The 18,363-nt window shown below is 36.5% G+C and overlaps 3 protein-coding genes across 5 annotated transcripts in view; 1 reads left to right on the forward strand and 2 right to left on the reverse strand.

The window, feature by feature from the left end:
- The window catches only part of LOC126373964 (phospholipid scramblase 3-like), a 188,156-nt gene that overhangs the window by 122,888 nt on the left and 46,905 nt on the right, over positions 1-18,363 (reverse strand). The gene's annotated exons all lie outside the window — the stretch shown is intronic.
- LOC126374011 (cilia- and flagella-associated protein 20) lies at positions 699-1,774 on the reverse strand. The gene is made up of 2 exons (XM_050020460.1): positions 1,329-1,774; positions 699-1,163 (listed from the first exon to the last, which is right to left on the reverse strand). Exons 1-2 carry the CDS (start codon positions 1,602-1,604, stop codon positions 849-851), a joined length of 591 nt encoding a protein of 196 aa, XP_049876417.1. The 5' UTR covers positions 1,605-1,774; the 3' UTR covers positions 699-848.
- LOC126373742 (serine/threonine-protein kinase 4) overlaps positions 2,142-18,363 on the forward strand; it is a 49,603-nt gene continuing 33,381 nt past the window's right edge. For 2 of the 3 annotated variants that reach the window (XM_050019983.1, XM_050019989.1), the window contains exon 1: positions 14,961-15,616. In XM_050019983.1, coding sequence (XP_049875940.1) covers positions 15,489-15,616 — 128 coding nt within the window. In that variant the 5' untranslated portion in view covers positions 14,961-15,488. Of the gene's footprint in view, positions 2,353-14,960; positions 15,617-18,363 lie in introns of those variants that run through there. The other variant, XM_050019999.1, reaches the window with a different exon arrangement.

Below are 18,363 nucleotides of genomic sequence, written 5' to 3' on the forward strand. Positions count from 1 at the left end.
CGCAAAATCATAACCAAACGATTTTACGTTACAATTATCACGTTTGCTTCAGAACGTTGTGAAAATAACTAGTTATAAAAATCACTAGTTAAGAAACTAGTTATTGGAAATCACATAACGCTTACGTTACGTTATCTCAAAAACCGATAACGACCCATCGCTAGTGACGTAGCTAGTTATGTATGTACGTTTCGGTCTAGCATTGACCAGTCGATCGATTATGTTTCTAAAGTTTTATTTTTTTATTTAAATAAGATAAGCATCACTTTTGCGAAAAAGTAATAACTACCTCTATCTATAAAGTGCAGCAGCACTGTACATAATAAAAATAAGTAGGCATAGGTATTCTCTTTATTGAAATTTCAAGGTCTATAGATTTTTATTATTACTTTACACAATACTATGTATTTCCTACTGTTTTAGACTTTTGGTTTCTCTTATTTTCTACTTTCTTTATATTTCTTACCATCATTCTCATTCCTTTTTTGAATAAAAACTTCAAGGAACTTTTATGGCCTCCTTGCCTCATTGGCCATTGCAATTTCGGAAGCAGTTTCTTTCTCTTCTCAGGTTATTGGATTTTCTTTGTTATATGTAGATTTTTGTTGATTGGTATGCATGACCTTCACATAATCCACCCTTTAAAATAAATTTATACTTCCTCCTAGCAAAACTTAAAATGTAATATCAAATACAGATTGGGTGACTGTGCATTTATTTATTTCATTGAACATAAACAAAATATATATTATCAAAGAATGGGTAAAAGAAGTACATTAAAAATAAAAAAAAAATAGAAATAAGACTTAAAAATACATTTTACTATAATAATGTCAACTGGTTGATATTTATGACACTGCAGTTTTTGCTTTGTTTTGAATTGGGAGGAACAGTTTGAATTCTGCAGGTAACTCGTCTTCAGAATAAAGTCTATCCGAGAAGTAGACTCGTCTAATCCGACAGTTGGCGTGTATTTGTACCCGTAGGGTTTCAACGTAGTTGGTGCCATAAGCTCGTCGTGTGAAGTCGGCCAGGTTGAACTGAATCTGATTCCAGCCTTCATCAAGTCGCATTGGCATAGTGCAGATGAACGGTTTTACCCGAGTGGTGGACTGATAGTTGCTGGCACGAAACCGCCTCCTAACATTTTTATCATCTAAAACCTGCAAATTAACAAAAAAATATGCAATTAAATAGTAAAAGATGTAAGTACTGTACAAATCATTATTTGACAAGAGAGGTTATGTTTTTCACTTTATAACCTAATTACAAAATTGTAAAAATTTAAGTAACATCTCCATTTTGAAAGTTACATGTTCCATACTCACTTGAACTTCGAAGGTGAAGTATTTCTTGAGGTTCTTTATGATCATGACCAAGAAAGGAAGCTTGATGCCAAGGGTTTTTTTCGGGTCCGCCGGGCATGTTATGTACGTGGTGCTGACATTGGTCCCCACAATTTCGAGCACCAGGCTCTGGATGTCGTTGTCGGTGATCCTCTTTATGTGCCCATTGCGAACCTTTTTGTCCCAGATTTGTAAAGGCTTGCTGCCTATGCTGTAAAGTATTGACAGGAAACCCGACTGAAAAGTGTTCTTGAACATTTCTATCTAGTGAGCACGCCCGCGACCAAAGTAGTCCCTTACATTTATCAGCTAAATAACTACAAAAGTTTAATCAATACAGAATATTCCTTCGCGGTTGCATTAGAACTTGACAGACAGTAAACACAAGAATTTTGAACCCGGCCATTGGTCCTAGGTTTGTTTATCAAAAGACGTTACCATAGTAACGAAATATTCCGAAAAAAGTATGGCATAAGTAAAACAAAATCAAACTAGATGCCTAGGTGAATTTTTAAATTTTATTTTTATTTCATTTTCATCTGCAATTTATATTCGTCTTCATAACTAATTTATTTTTTTTAAATCCTATATTTAGAAATTCAATACAAATCCAAGTATGCGTATACAGGAACGTCAATATAACTTTATTTTTAGATTCAATTATTGTTTTTTATGATAATACAGACAGAGAAAACATAATATACGATATGACGTTTAGTGCTGTTTCTTTCTGTAATAAAAATTATAGTTTTATGTGTTTACATAAACTGTATTTGACAGCTGTCTTACCGGACATTTATTATCTGTGCACGTTATACCCGAGATGCATGTGCAATAGTGCATTTAATTTACGTTTATTTTGTTTCTCTGAGTTTACCGATCATTTTTAATTAACTAATAGCTTCCACCTAACTTTGGCCCGGATAATGAACTTTCCCTTTGTCCTTTTTATGGTGCAGTGTTAAAGTGATACAGGAAAAATGACGACGGAAATGTCATCAAAGAGGTAAAGATTTAATTTTTAATTATAGAATTTTCATTAATTTAAATATTTACCTGATGATATTTAATCCGATGGAGAAAAATCTGCTGAGAACAAAATTAGTTTCTGCCTGGACGAATATTATTTCGCCGAATAGTTAGGTAATTTGTCGATGGGAAGCACCAATGTTCATGAATAAGAAATGAACATTGTACACAATAGTAAGTAAACCTGTGGAAATCCCTGAAAGAAAGCTTTGAAAAAAAAATGTAAAAAAGTTACTTAGTAGACACTTGTTTACATTGCTTATATGTCAGTATTTTATAGCTGACATGAGAAATTTTAAAAATAGAACAGACTATTTTCCTATTTATAATTATTATTTTGTCATTGATATGACACTATTCTGCCTATTATTAACCTTCTTTTTTGATCTACTTACTTATTGCTGTGTTTATTGTCTGTTAAGTTTTGAAGTGATTGTAAAAGAAATCTTTCTTTTAAGACAGATAGATGTCTTCAGTAAATACATAGTTTTGTTATGAATGATTTTTCTATTTGTCTATTTTTCTTTAAAATACATATATTTTTCTGAGGAAAATCTGTAGACATCTTAATTTTCTTAAATCTTAAAGCCTTTTAGATGAATACAGTACACATTTTCCCAAATTCCATTACTAAAATTGGATCTTACATCAACAGTTATTAATTTATAATATGATATTTGACTGAATTTGGGTCGAAGACAAATTATAAAATGCTAATCTAGAAATAGAAGCCAGTCTAAGATGATCAAAATCAATCTCTTTTCAACTTATTTTCGAATTTTATTTATGGATTAATTAACAGTAAGTATGACATTTGACCACTTCTATTGATGACGTCTCAGGACAGTATTTCCATACAAACTCAAAAGAAAACTTTCGTATTTAAGTTTCGAAAAAAGTATCTTATTTGACTAGGTCAAGTAGCCTATTACTACCAATTTATTTTTGCTGCTTTTGAAATTAAAGTTAGGGTTGTGTTGAATGTTGTCTAATGAAAGATGTCTTCCAGCAGAGAATGAACATGTGATGGTGAGATAGAGATAGTTATTGTGTAGGTAGTACTAAAAAGATTTATTTCCATTCTGTCACTAATTTGTTACTGACTGAGCTCATACTATAGACCATGTTGAATTCGTAATTTTGAGTAGTTATTTGATAAGCAAATGTCTAATACAGGCTGACAGATAATGCAGCAGTCTCAGTGTGTTTGGAATATGATTTGGCATAAAAAATTCTAGTAGGTATGAATTTGGTCCGAAGTTGTCGACCATAGTTATATTATAGTTCCTTGGTTACCTTTTACAATAAGTCCAGATTGATAAGCAGCTGAACACATTGGTTTTTTTTTTACATTCCTCCCAGTCCAGCAGTGTACTACCTATGTTACTGCAATATAATAAGTCCTTTATCACTCCATCTGCAACAGGCAGCCACTGTGTCAAAATAAATTATAAAATACAAATCTAGGAATAGAAGCCAGTCTAAGATTACTAAAAATCAATCTCATTTTTCTTTTTAACTGATTTATGAATTTAAATTAAGAAAAATGGTACAATGTTTGATAACATCAAACATGTGTAGTTCTAATACATCATCATTGGCCTTTACATCTTTATCAGATGATTCAAATAGCGTTTCTGTGGCAGCTTTTAAAATGGCTGTAAAGTCCGATACGAGAGCGACAGTAGCGGCCGCACAACTGGCAATGTATTTGAGGGTTATTAGGTGGTACAGGTGGTAAATCGGCCCTTTCATTTCTGTGTCGCCTGTCTAATACAAATTCCATAGAAATACATTGTTTTGAAGATACATTTTGTATCTTATTATACCGTAGTCAAGGTGTCCTCTTGCCTGTTTGTGTACATTCTATCTATCACTATGCACCTATGCTTTTTTATAGAAAAATCTTTAAAAATTCATACTCCAAAAAGCTATAAATTTAAATGAGTTTCAATAATAAAATAATTAAAATATAGTTTATCTTATAAATGAACCGCTGAAGAGACAATAGTGGGAATATTGCCCGGCTTTATCAGGCCACACCGACAAACGTACATCCGCCGATATCAGCTGACTGTGTACTTTTATAACTTGCTTTATGTGTTATTTATCACGTAGTAAAAATAGAGACATATCATTCACATCTTTTATTCTGAGCCTAATCCACAAGTCGTCAGTAAAACTGAAGCCGCTTTTAGTGAACCCCACAGAGCTAAGAAAGAACCCTTGAGACGTGATCCACCTGTCGTCTCTTACTACATATTATATTTGTGACAGTACAGTCACAGACTCTGTCGCACTAACATATTTGACATTAAGGTGATGTGTTTCAGTCAGCTAGGTAACGCTGCGTCAGTAGATGGCGTTACTTCTGCAGTTTTCGTATTTTTTTCCATTTATTCGTTTAGTGTTGAGTTCTGACCCAGTGAAATGTTAGGTGGCGAAATCTTACATACATTATCTTTAAGTTAAGCTACAATTTTGAAGTATTTACTGAAGATATCATATTGAAACATTGCATCAAAAGTTGGTGTCATTTCAATTTGTGTACAAACACGAAGCTGTCACACACACATGCGAACTAGGTTAGCTATTAAAAGAGATGCATAATTTGAAGTCTACTTCTAACTTCTAAATGGCGCATTTGGTAAAGCAGTAGCCGCCATTCTTAAGGTTCACGGTTCAAACCCAACTGCATGTTTTAATTGTTTTTACTTTTTGTATTTTTTTTTACAATTGAATTTGGCGAACCCGTCTATTTGTTACGGAATTTTCAAAAATTATCACTTTTACCAATAATATTATAATTAAGTATACAATAATTTACTTTTTCTACTCCTCTACTTTAATCTGGCATTTAAATAACCAAAAAGTCTAATATAAGTACATACATAATTAAACTCTTTGAAAAAGTTTACGCTCTATGGCCTATAAAAGCATTGTTTACAAAGTGTAACTGTACTATAATGTCGCCAAAAAAGCATTGTTGTTGTTTTTTTTTTTTTTTTGACCTGGAAACTGGCACCTTTACTTTGTTTGGTGCCATAGATATACTATAAAAAAAAAGTATACATTTGCCGCCATTTTCCCGCGCGTTGGAAAATAAATTGGAAATTTTTTGTTTCGTTTAAAATTACGTCGTCGTAGAAAAAGTATTGTATGCAACGTTGTATAACTAGGTCAAAAAATGCTCGTGGCGTCTCTTATTGCGATGTTCGCCAAGGCTCACATCGCAACTCACGCCACTCGCATTTTTTGACCCTTCTTATACAACTGTTGCATAAAATACTATTGCACTAAAGTACCTTCCGTAATTTCCGTATTTTTTATTTTGTAAAATTCTAACAGGCATTAATCGCATCAGTGAACATGCGGCTAACTAAAAAACTACTGAACGGATTTTCATACGGTTTTCACCAATGAGTAGAGTGATTCATGGGCGTGCTTTAGGGTTTATAATTTATACAAGTATTTTTTTTGTATAAAATGGTTCAAAAATGATGATGAATGTCAAACATAATTATCGTTACAAATATAGCCGACTTGGAGCTTTCGGCGAAAACGCTGCCTGAGCCCATTGAGATATAACAAAACAACGTATGGTTGAATTGTTACTTTTTTGTAGGTATACCGAAAAGTCCACAATATGTCATAATAATTATATTGTGTATAAAGAATTGTGTATATGTATTGTATGATTTTACAAATAACGATCACAGTACAGTAATAATAAGGTAGATTTTTCCTAAATTGCGTAGGTTCAAACTTTGTCGCATCGCGTTTGAAAGATGTAATAGCGCTTCAGGACGTCCCGCAAGCACGGCGCTGATGTCGCAGTATCCGCATATAATTATTATGACTTGTCATTTAGTTCCAATAAAATCCGCGGGACTTCATACGTATTTCAGTGACAGCTGGTGATAGCATGCGGGACACTTAGCACCTAATCGAATTCTATGTTGTTTTCGCGCCCAGTCCAGACGACTCACAGCGCATTTCTGGACATATATTTACGTGTGGTGTTTATTGTTAGGTTAGTTAGTTCAGGTTAGGACGTCTTTTTATAACGAGGACGTTAAAAAAAGACGAGGCTGGGACGTATTGAAGTAGTATTTCCATATATACGCGGCCTGAAATGGGCTGTTTCGGGGACGTGAACTGGTTGCTGTCGAACTTATTATCACGTTTTCTTGATTAAAATTCATAAATAAGTCAAATAGAAAAAAGAAAAAAGATTTTATTTAGTATTAGATCTGTCATGATGTCTGTGATGTTTGTTTATTTTTTTTTTTTGGTTTGGTTTTCCCCGAAGGGTAAGGCAAAGGGAACTATGCCCATACAGCCATGTCTGACGTATTTTTTTTCTTGATGATTAATGAAATGATGAAAGGTGATGATGATGAAACCTAAGCCCCCACCCTCGGAGTAGACTCCTACTCCGAACCCCAAACGAATTAACTCAAAAGTCCGCATAAACTTTTGAGTTATGAAGCGGCTTCCTGACACGAAGCGAAAATAGGCAGATACACTTTGTTTATTGAATACTCCAATATAATAACACTCGCGAATGTCTTCCGACTAACTTAATGCGATCATTAACCACAAAACACCACTTCGTATTAATTATTTAGATTATTCAATGAAGAAAGCAACTGTCCCGTTCCCGCCTCCCGCCAAAAAGCCTGTTTGTTTATTATACATAAGAATTTTTTTTTTTTTGGTTTGGTTTTCCCCGAAGGGTAAGGCAAAGGGAACTATGCCCATACAGCCATGTCTTACGTATTTTTTTTCTTGATGATTAATGAAATGATGAAAGGTGATGGATGATGATGATGAAACCTAAGCCCCCACCCTCGGAGTAGACTCCTACTCCGAACCCCAAACGAATTAACTCAAAAGTCCGCATAAACTTTTGAGTTATGAAGCGGCTTCCCGGCACGAAGCGAAAATAGGCAGATACACTTTGTTCATTGAATACTCCAATATAATAACACTCGCGAATGTCTTCTGACTAACTTAATGCGATCATTAACCACAAAACACCACTTCGTATTAATTATTTAGATTACTCAACGAAGAAAGCAACTGTCCCGTTCCCGTCTCCCGCCGAAAAGCCTTATACATAAGAATTTCAAAATTTATCTTATTTTTTTTCCCAAAGGGCAAGGCAAAGGGAACTATGAACATACAGCCATGTCTTGTGTTTTTTTTTCTTGATGATGATTAATGAAATGATGAAACCTAAGCCCCCACCCCACCCTTGGAGCAGACTCCTACTCCGAACCCCAAACGAAGTAAGCGGCTTGTTGGCGCAAAGCGAAAATAGATAGGTACACTTTGTTTATTGAATATTCCGATTTAATAATACTATCGGGAATGTTTTCCGACTAATGTGATCATTAACCACAAAACACCACTTCGTATTGATTATTTAGATTATTCAATGAAGAAAGCAACCTTCCCGTTCCCGGTCCCACCAAAAAGTCCGCGGCAAAGAGAATATAAATAAATCTGTATGTTGGATGGAAAAACAATTAATTATAAATGACTACTATTTAGGCCGGCAAATGCAACAACTTCTTTTTTGATTTGGTTTTCCCCGAAGGATAAGGCAAAGGGAACTATGCCCATACAGCCATTTCATTTTATGTATTGATTTTTTTTTATAATATATGTCCTCTTTTAAAACACGGTATTTACCCATTATTTAAAAATGTTTAAATAAGATACGTTATTACAAAAATATTTTTCCAATATTCCTTTTCTCAGATTGTAGTATTTTTATTTTTTATTTATATTTATTCTCTTCATACAAAATCTCTTTATAAATTGTCACTGACATTCTATTACACTTGTCAAGTAGTCAAAGCCTTTAGAAAAAAAAAAACTATCACGCACACAAACTAACATTGACACCTCTACACGCTCAGCAAATACACTGTAATCTGCACCACTACAAATGTAGAATTGATCAAAATTGAGGGTCTGAAATATGGTACTTCTCGTATTCGGACCCTAAATTTTTGTTAGTTTGCGAAAATAATACACCAAAATATTACTATTTATCGGTTTTATAACAATATTCCTCTATCCGTTTTCCTGTAGCACTGCATCAACTTTTGTATGGAAAACGAATCACCTTAAGTGAGACTTACCGTTCAATTTGTCAAAAAAGTTAATGTGACATGGTACCAAAGTGTATACATATTAATGCTCGTGACCGTACGTATCATATTTAGACTCTAAGATTTATAAGGAGTCTCCCCATCTATTACTTCACTATCTTGTATTGAGGAAGGGGTTATATCTCTGTCTGTATTGAGGAAGCTTGGTATTTGAGTTGTGTAAGGCCAAGTTCACTTCATACTCCCGTATATAGCCGCTGCATGTAACATTGCTCAATTAGGCGCTGCACCGCGTATTCGACTTTCTCCTCGTCGTCATAAAGGGCCCGCAGTAAAATACCAAGTTTTATAGGTCCACTACATTCTTTTTGTTCGATGAATGACTCAGGAGGCTTCGCTGCGATTTCGCGCGCCTCGAGGTCACTCAACCCGGAGGCTTATTCTGGTATCACAGACTGATCTCTATATTTTTTCTCCCTTATTCTAAACTTCAGTATGAAAGCTCGTTTCCAGAATATGCCCGCGGAATGTTGCATGTGGGCGCCATTGTCTCGACTTTTTGCCAACAAACAAATCTAAATCAAACCTTTGTTTCGTACTAATTAAAATACAGGAATTTTGTCGGTAAAGTTTCCCATGGTTTATTTGTCATAATTATCGTTAAAACGTGTTTAATCTCTGCGGGCCTCGAGCGCGGTCGTTCTGCAAAATTAATGCAATTTATCGCCAGAGGCACCTATAATGTTTTGGAGGATGTTTAGATATAACTAAAATCTATTAAGGGCATGTGAGAAGAAAACAGCCTGAGTACATTGCAACGCGGCTTCTACTTCAATATTACTAGTAAGCGACGAAGGGGAAGACCTACCTGAGGTGGCTGAGTGTCGTGGAAAAATACATGGTGGGTTGCGAGCTGTCCAAAGACCAAGATAGGAGACAAAGTAGTGGAAGAATAGCCGGATAGCGAACCCCGGCGGGATTCACGCTAGAAGAAAAATAATATAATCATGATGTATCTATGTACAGATAAAAAAAACATACAGTTTCATACGATTACGTGGAAACGAATCGTCTGCATATTCTGCAAAATCTTTTTCTATATCCTCGTTCTTAGCATAAATCTCTGTATCTAAATCGTTACTCAATCGTAGTAAGCGCATGCATTCTTGCAGTTGGTCGGAATTGGGAATGCATATTTCATGTCGTTCATTGATTGATTACGCAAAGGAACATCAGGTTTATGGCTCGCCTCATTGTTAACCACCTAGAAGGGAGCTGAATACTATGACTCAAGGGTACAATGGCCCACTGAAGTTCACCTGTATCTAATAACTCAACTGCAGGTGTGATTTACTTCTGCGTGGTGGATTGTACGGATGCCGCAATGATTACGAGCACCAGCCCAGTTTGGCGTCCATTGTTACTGAGTCAGCGTTCCTGCGATAACAAATTGTTTTTCTTTCTTTTTTGACCGAGGAAGTTAGGCCAATAACGGAATATAAAAGACGCAAAATTTGACGTTTACGGTGATCGGATTTGTTGAAACTAGGACATGTTTTCTGTCTCTATTATTTGTTAGATTTGCGGATGATTTTGGGCGTTGGGCGTTGGGCTCACGACCCGGAGGTCCCGGGTTCGTATCCCGGTGGGGACATACCACAAAAATTACTTTGTGATCCCTAGTTTGGTTAGGACATTACAGGCTGATCACCCTGATTCTTTGAAAATAAGATGATCCTTGCTTCGGAAGGCACGTTAAGCCGTTGGTCCCGGCTACTACTTACTGATATATAAGTACGTAGTAGTTACATGAGCCATGTCAGGGGCCTTTGGCGGCTCAATAATAACCCTGACACCAGGGTTGATAAGATTGGTAATCCACCTCACAACTCACACGATAGAAGGAGAATTGTACCATACGCTGAAAATGTTAGGTTGAAGCTAGTACTTAGACGAAACAAACTTGCCAAATGTTATTATAATAATAAAGTGCTACGCAGGGGGTCCTAGACTCTCGTCTGTTGAAATGTCGTCATCTCCTTATGCGTTTCACAGTCCTGGAATCTTCTGTGACTGAGGATTGAAGTTATTAACAAGCGTTGAACGATTTATCACTAACTGGTGCAAAAGATACTCTTAAAGTAAAATAAAGGGTTTTAATTTGAGGAATCACAACATATAGTATGCGTATATGGCCAGCCTATTTAAGTTTTATACGAAGTATTTTCAGTTTCAGAGTCCTGTTTTGAAAGGAAGCACTTTAATTTAAAAAATGTGCCCTTTCTGTCCCACAAAAGAGATGCGCTATTCAACTGTACAGATTCAACAAAAGGATTCTCGAAAAGGGTTTTCAAATTATCCTACCTTACAATTTAACCACATAAAAACTCAATGTGATTACATTTCGTTTCATAAAACTTGTTCAACGTCAATGTAACAACAAAGCATCACGCCTGTATCCTCGAAGAGGCACGCAGATATGTACAGTACAAAATTCGACTCCTCGCTACCTATGTTTCAGTTCCACGTAATAGGGGCGAGCCTATTGCCATTTTTCTATCGTGTGGATTGTGAGGTGGATTACCAACCTCATGAACCCATTAACATACTCAACCTACCCATACTTACCCATTGGTTTTTGCCATTCATCATCACATTAACGTCCCCACTGCTGGGGCACGGGCCTCCCTATGGATGGATAGGGCCTTAAACCACCACGCGGGCCCAGTGCGGATTGGTGGTTATTAACGAGTACTAATGCAGCCGGGACCAACGAACGGCTTAGCGTGCCTTCCGAAACACGAAGGAGCTCGAGATGAAAACTTTTTTTTGTGGTCACCCATCCTATGACCGGCCTTTGCGAAAGTTGCTTAACTTCAATAATCGCAGACCGAGCGCGTTTACCGCTGCGCCACCGAGCTCCTCAAATTTATTGCCATTAACCGGGCTCAAATCGTGGAATCCACGTGATTTCAAAGTATATGATCCAAACAAGTCGAATACAGTGGTAAATATATACGCCACAATACTCATATGATACAAATAGGTATGTATTATTTACAATTATGACCTGTTTTTGTAAAATAAGGTTTAACTCTACCTAAACTCTGCCAGTTGCAGTGCCCTTACCGGGTCCATGTTAATACTGTAATACTTACTGTATTTTTATAACACCACATTTTGTACGGACACATGGTCGCAATAAAACATTTCTATTCTATACTCTACAAGTAAAGTTGTAAAGCATGAACTATCTAGTAGGTAGCACTGATCCTTAGCCTGGATTAGTCTGGTTATCCGGTTCAGTGCCAGCTATTTACTCCGTTTGTACGAGTAGGTCATCGTTCGTAGCTGACCCGTCTGTAAGCATAGAAAGTTTGCTCGTGAATCTATTGCAAGCTTTGATGTGTTAATGAGCCGATTTGCTGATTTCAAGTGATTCATCGGGTCCGTAATCGCTGGGGAATAAGGTCGCCTTGTTATCCGCTATTGACACACTAAGGAATCTACTTATTCTACTTTTGGATACGAAAATTACTAGCTCACGTCTGAAGATGTGAGTCACGTAGATATACTACTTATTTGCGAAAAAGGTTAACCCTTTGAATGATTGGTGTAATGTGATTTTATTCATTTTCCCAAGAACTTCCCATTTTTGCAAGAGCGAAAGGTCAGTGACTGATTCACTCATTACGAAATCGCAGGAAAACAAGTGCTAGGAGTCTCAAATTTTTCATGAGGGTTCCTTTTAAGACGTAGGTGCTCACTAAGGAGGGATTTTGCGAAATTCAACCCCTAAGGGGATAAAAAGCGGTGGCAAAGTTTGTATGAAACTTATAATAGGGTTTCACACGAACGAAATCGCGGGTAACAACTCAGAAATATAAATGTTAGATCCAGCAATTTGAATTTGATTGTTTGCCAACAGGTATATCCTGGTATATCAATCATCAGCGCAATTCAATAGAGTCTAAACATACTGTCGACACATAAACATTGTGTGGCGGAGTGATCTCATTTCGTAGCCGCGTCTTCAGTTCAACGCTCCTTCGCAGAAATATCGCGGTGTCAACCTCGGCCAGGAAAGGAAACGTCCAAACATTTCCGCTTCCCATTCTTTGTCCGGTCGTATTGTTTTGGCAACAAGTAGATTTTATTTTAGGAATATTCAGAGGTTATCAAGGGTTCTTCTATGGATTAATGAGAAATCGTAGGATTTGTAACAGATTGCAGTGTCTGTTTTTTTTTTAAGAACGTCTAGTGCCCTAGGGAACTTGCTAGCTATACAGGTTGTCAGAAGCTGCAGTAGCGTAGTAGTAGGCGGATGAGACGTTCAACACAAATAATATTTATGTAAAAATTTATAATTCGATGTGTAACTGTTACTAAACGAGTAAAGATATTTTTGATTGTATTGTTTGAGTTTGTCATGCCAACATTGTTGTATTAGTAAATCTTGAAGTGACCATGACCCAATAGGGTATTTCACTAGGTCAAAGATAATTATATATAGTCGTAATAACTAATCTAGAAAAGTCTAAGATAGCCAAAAATCAATCTCATTTAGGTCATTATCAATAAATTAAGGTTACGAAATAAAAGTCGAGAGTTATCGTTAATTTGCCAACAATGTGTTTTTGGCGCTCCTTCGATTTCGTGACTACAAAAGTACAGTCTTCTACTTTTTAAGCATTCCAGTAGATTCTTTAAGGAAGTAGTAGTCTCGAAAAGATGCCGTCCTGCCTTAGGCAGTAAAGAGCTGCCTTAGAGCAGCCAACGTTACTCCTTGGCAATCTTTATTGTCTGCCTTAAGATTTACTGCTGTATCTTCCCCTTTGTACTTTCCAATATTCCTTACGTATGTTTATTTAGCTTCTTATCCTTATGTACTATTTTTCTATGTTTAAAGGCGAGATTATACCCTCAGGGTCGGGAGTCTACGAGACTCATTAGACATCTTCCTCATTGTCCGGAATGCGGTGTTTCCTGTTTATTAGAAGTATGCTATGCCAACGGTATCGATTAGCGATGACTCTATTCTATTTCTATTACGGTTTACTCGTACGTGTTATCAGTGCCTCCCTAATTAATGGCGTCATTTCATTGCTCAGGCACGACACGAACCATTAATGAATTTGGTTATGCTGAGACGTTCTGTTAAGTCATATTAATGGCTTTTGGCTTAATACGTTACAAATCTACTTTTGTTCTGAAGACTACTGATATAGCTTGCGTTATCTCAACGACTAAAAATAATCGCTAAGATATTTCTGTAGCATATTTCATAACTACAATACATTAAGGAGTTAGCGTCAAAATACCAATAAAAAGGTCAACGTGTCGAAGCGAGGATGGCTGATGGCGGGTATTTATAGACAGACCAACACGCGGTTTTATTTATCTAGAGCCGCCCACCCGGCCGTCATATACAAACTACTACATCACCAGTTCAGCAAGAACCCTGACACTACATCCTTCCTTTTTTAACAGTCCCATTTCCAGGACTGAATTTACGAGTCGCGACAATGTTAATGTTAGAGAAGGAAATATCGCCGTCCTCACAAAAATGGTCCTCGAAACCTAAAAAGTTAATGTGTCGTTGTGATTTATGCATTTTTGTATGACTATTTTATTTTGGTGGTTTTCTTTGTGCATTTTCTCTCGCCACGGGAAATTAAACGTGAAAGTTATTTCTGGCAAACAGTCCTATTATTCTACGCTTGCTACGATAACGTTTAACGTTGAAACATTTTATTATTCTAAGGAATCTTTTAGTAACTTATTGATTTTCGTTTGGCCTTCCGTTGTAACGAGCTTTTAGCTTTATTCAAAGAACGCCTGCGTTATTAACTTGCCTAGGCATAGATACTTATGTAGACCCAGTCTAATAAATTATTGCGGATTTCCTAGTATTTTTCAGTTTGCTCTACATGCGAATTCTAACTATTACATGGGTATATTTAAAGCTAATCAACGCACTATCTCGCTGTTTGTACAGCTCGATAGCTCTCCTCTTAATGAAGAGACACCGAAATAGAACCAGACGTAATTATTAGCAGACAGGCAGATAAGAAGAGCTCAAGCCAATTTGTCAATACAACACTGTTACAAAAAGGTACCTACACTGTGAAGCAATCTCAGTTTAGCAACCTTGATCCATGACGAAGATATTATGAAATGAACTCGGATCTTCTTAGTTCATGGTTTCATTTGCAGCATGTCCGGATTTAAAATAAAATAACTTCCGAACCATTGAATCGCTGAAATACCTTCCAGTCGTGCTCTAAATTCAATCTCTTGTCCCTGGAAAAACTTGAACTAGCATCTTTCTTACGTTTGTTTTAATTTTATCCTCGTCATGAATGTTACGCTTTTCCGGTTATCCTTTCAGAAGTTGGAAAATATAGCTAATTGCCCTGAAGCTCGTGCCTGATCAAAGCAGTCAGCACTGCGGCGCGGCGGGAGACGGTCGTCTTCTCAACCAGTGACTCACCACGAACTGGTTATTATAACTCTGAAAGGATACACGAGTTTATTTTTGGCCGCGATTTTTGTTAATCACTTTTGGATTGCTCTCGCACGTTACGTAAACGATGCGGGTTGAAGCGTGTGACAGTTTTAAACGTGACAAATGTTCGTTTTTTTGGACAAAATAACACAGTGGTTATCTGGACTCCACATGGATTTTAACCCGCTATCAAGATAGAAACACGAAGATTGTTTACACAATAAACAAACTCGGGCTGTTTATGTATCGGTGCAGTAAAAGAGTGATTAGTCTATCACTTTTCTGTGAATAGTGTAGTGTGTGTGTGTTGAGGAGTGGAATTTTAGCCTTGATTTTTTTTTTATATTTAATGATATTTGTGAAAAGTTATTCTTGAAGAAGTTTCTTGCCTGTGTCAAACTTGTTTAATTGTTCCGAGAGCTTTTCGGATTTCGAAGAGGCTTTTGAATGTTTGATGCTAGTGTATAATGCTGGTACCTCATGGATGGTGAGGGCAAGCTAGTGTTTTGGAAGGGTGGCATGTGGGTGGATGGTGCTCCCACCCTCAACTGTAACACCTGCAAGAAACGCCGCGAAGACAGAATGAATGCCAGCGACCGTCCCCCTGGGTAAGTTTCTGGGACCGTTGCTTCAAATCGTGGATGTCATCATCATCTCCCTAGCGTTATCCCGTTTTTCACAGGGTCTGCTTACCTAATCTGAAGATTTGATTGATCGTGGATATATCATAATTATAAAGAAATGAAATTGTTAGGTAATCATAAATAATCGCAAATACAAATATTTTTTATTCGCATCGCAGAGTCGAATAAATGTGACAACATTTAAAAAAATGTTTAAATGAAATGAGCATGAGCTGAGCAATTAAAAGTATTTTATTGATATCCGTAAATGGATGCGAAACATTGATTTTCAATTATTGGTCGAAAGTTGTTTCGGTGGAAGCGATATCAAAATATGTTTATATTTTCCCTCAAACAGCGATATTCTTTTCGATGAATTCTATAATATAGCGTCTGACGTAATTTCGTGTATTTTCCTCAATATTTTCAAGTGTTAGTTGTAATGAATCCATTTTATTGTTGTATTAAGCCATCTTTCTATTGGTGTCTTTGACAATGGAACAAAAGAAGTAAACACATCTCCTTTCGATGTGATCACTGCATATAATTCAACAAGAGAGAGTATGCAAGCGATTAGCATTACACTTAATTATCAAATTTTCTTTATGAACACTATATGTACCGTGTAATAATAAGATTAAATACATTAACAGCACTTTCGAAATTCTTAACGAATTCGATTTTGAATGTTTCTTTAAGTCAATTGCAATATGTCGTGAGTTGGTTTTCTACTTGCATTTGAGTAATTGTCAAACGGTGAACCAAGTTATTTTTTATGTGGTTTCATCAGTAGATTTAAGATTAAGTACCTATTTTAAAATCTTGACCCGTTTCGTTGTGTTAGGTTATACATACTTATAGAAAATACAAGGTATCATAAAGTTCTGTTTATCAAGCCACCTCATCGGCGTTATTGCAATCACATTATTTAATAAGTGCTATAATAAATCTGTTCTTATTTGCACAGCTGATCCGCAGTTCGTGACAATATTTTGTTTACAGAGAATTCCGATATCATAACAGACGTTTGTGCTAATATTTTGATTCGTCCCATCAATGGCATTTCATTCGTCTTGCGTCTTCACCTTTGTAAATATCGATGGATTGTTTTCATTTAAGATTCTCTTGAGAAATTCCAATCATATTATGTATTTTACCACATGATTTATACAGTGTCGTGTTCTGTATTTAATTCATATTAATTTTCCCGTCTAGTTTACCTTCCTGTATTGTAATACTTTTGTCATTGCAACTAGGCATGTTAATCAGTTAATATTTGTATATGTTGTATAAGTCTAGTGTTGGAAATCATATTCTTCTTCTTGTATCGTGTGGGTGGTGACGTGAATTACCAACCCCATCAACCCTCAGGGTTACTATTGAGCCGCCAAAGGCGCCTGACAGGGCTCATGTAAAGACTGCTAACTTACATCAGTAAGTAGTAACAGTAAGGTTTAACATGCCTTCCCAAGCACGGATCATCTTTCTTTCGGACAATCAGGTGATAAGCCTGTAATGTCATAACCAAACTAAGGATCACAAAGTGATTTTCGTGATGTGTCCTCATCGGGATTTGAACCCGGGACCTCCAGATCGTGAGCCCAACGGTCAAACCACTGGACCACGGAGGCGGTTGGAACTCATATCCATAGACATTTTAATACTTTGGCTTATAAAATATTATTCCATTTGCTTCCATCCTGACACACTTCTCTTGGTTCCTCCACATTCATCAATCGTTTCATACACGCACGCCGGTTCGGAGTAAATTATACTAAACCGTTTCTAAGGATCGATTCCGATTGTTATGATAAACACTATCTACTGCTCCATCACTAATTGTATCATGCAATATGCAATTTCTTGTAACATCTGTAAGCTATGTAGATAGCGATGTGCAATTCTTTGCCAGTAGCGTCACTTTTTCTTGAAAAATAATACTGGGTGTCTTCAAGGTTACAATGAATTGGCATTTCCTATGGGAGCCTCACTTCATGTAGTGATGTAGCGGTACGGCAAAATCGTAATCATGATCTCTCTTCTTCCTTTCATCTTTCTTCATTACTATAGCTAGCTTAGACATAATATAGCTTGAGTGATATAGTGACTTAGATTGAGAAAGGAATGTTAAGTAGATTTGGACACGTAGATAGCATGAAGAGTAATAGGATTACGAAAGCAGTATATAAAGCGAAGGTTGGTGGTAGGGCTGGCAGAGGAAGACCTAGAAGGACCTACATTGACTAAATTGGAGATGTCCTCAGAAAAGGTTTAGTATGTTTTACTCAGAACCGGCGTGCGTGTATGAACGATTGATGAATGCGGAGCAAGCAAGAGTATGTCAGGATTGAAGCAAATGGAATTACATAGTGTCAGCTGATCCCGGTGTGAAATAGGCGTGAGTTTATATATGTATGTATAACGAACTTATTTGACATCCTATGCACCACATTAAACCGAATAAAGTATCAAATTGTTTCACCATAATGCCAATACTCCCTATAGCTGTCAATAGTCGTGTTGCATCTGTTTGTATGTAAATGTGTCTAGACAGGAAGGAGTGGCGAGATCTAGTAAATGTCCTCTCTGTTACTGAAGTTCTAGACATTAAAGCACAATATTGCCGATCTTTCAATGTAACGCGTGAGTTGAATGGCGATACAAATTCCTTACTTTTTACGGTCATTAATGTAAACTTCACATAACGTAAATTAATGATTATATACTGGAAG

The sequence above is a fragment of the Pectinophora gossypiella genome, chromosome 2, assembly GCF_024362695.1.
Source record: "Pectinophora gossypiella chromosome 2, ilPecGoss1.1, whole genome shotgun sequence".
NCBI lineage: Eukaryota > Metazoa > Arthropoda > Insecta > Lepidoptera > Gelechiidae > Pectinophora > Pectinophora gossypiella.

Excerpts from the sequence above, each read along its gene's own strand:
- LOC126374011 (XM_050020460.1), bottom strand. The coding sequence starts at position 1,604 with ATGTTCAAGAACACTTTTCAGTCGGGTTTCCTGTCAATACTTTACAGC. Across the intron at positions 1,164-1,328 it reads ACTTCACCTTCGAAGTTCAA|GTTTTAGATGATAAAAATGT; the intron begins GTGAGTATGGAA and ends GTTAATTTGCAG.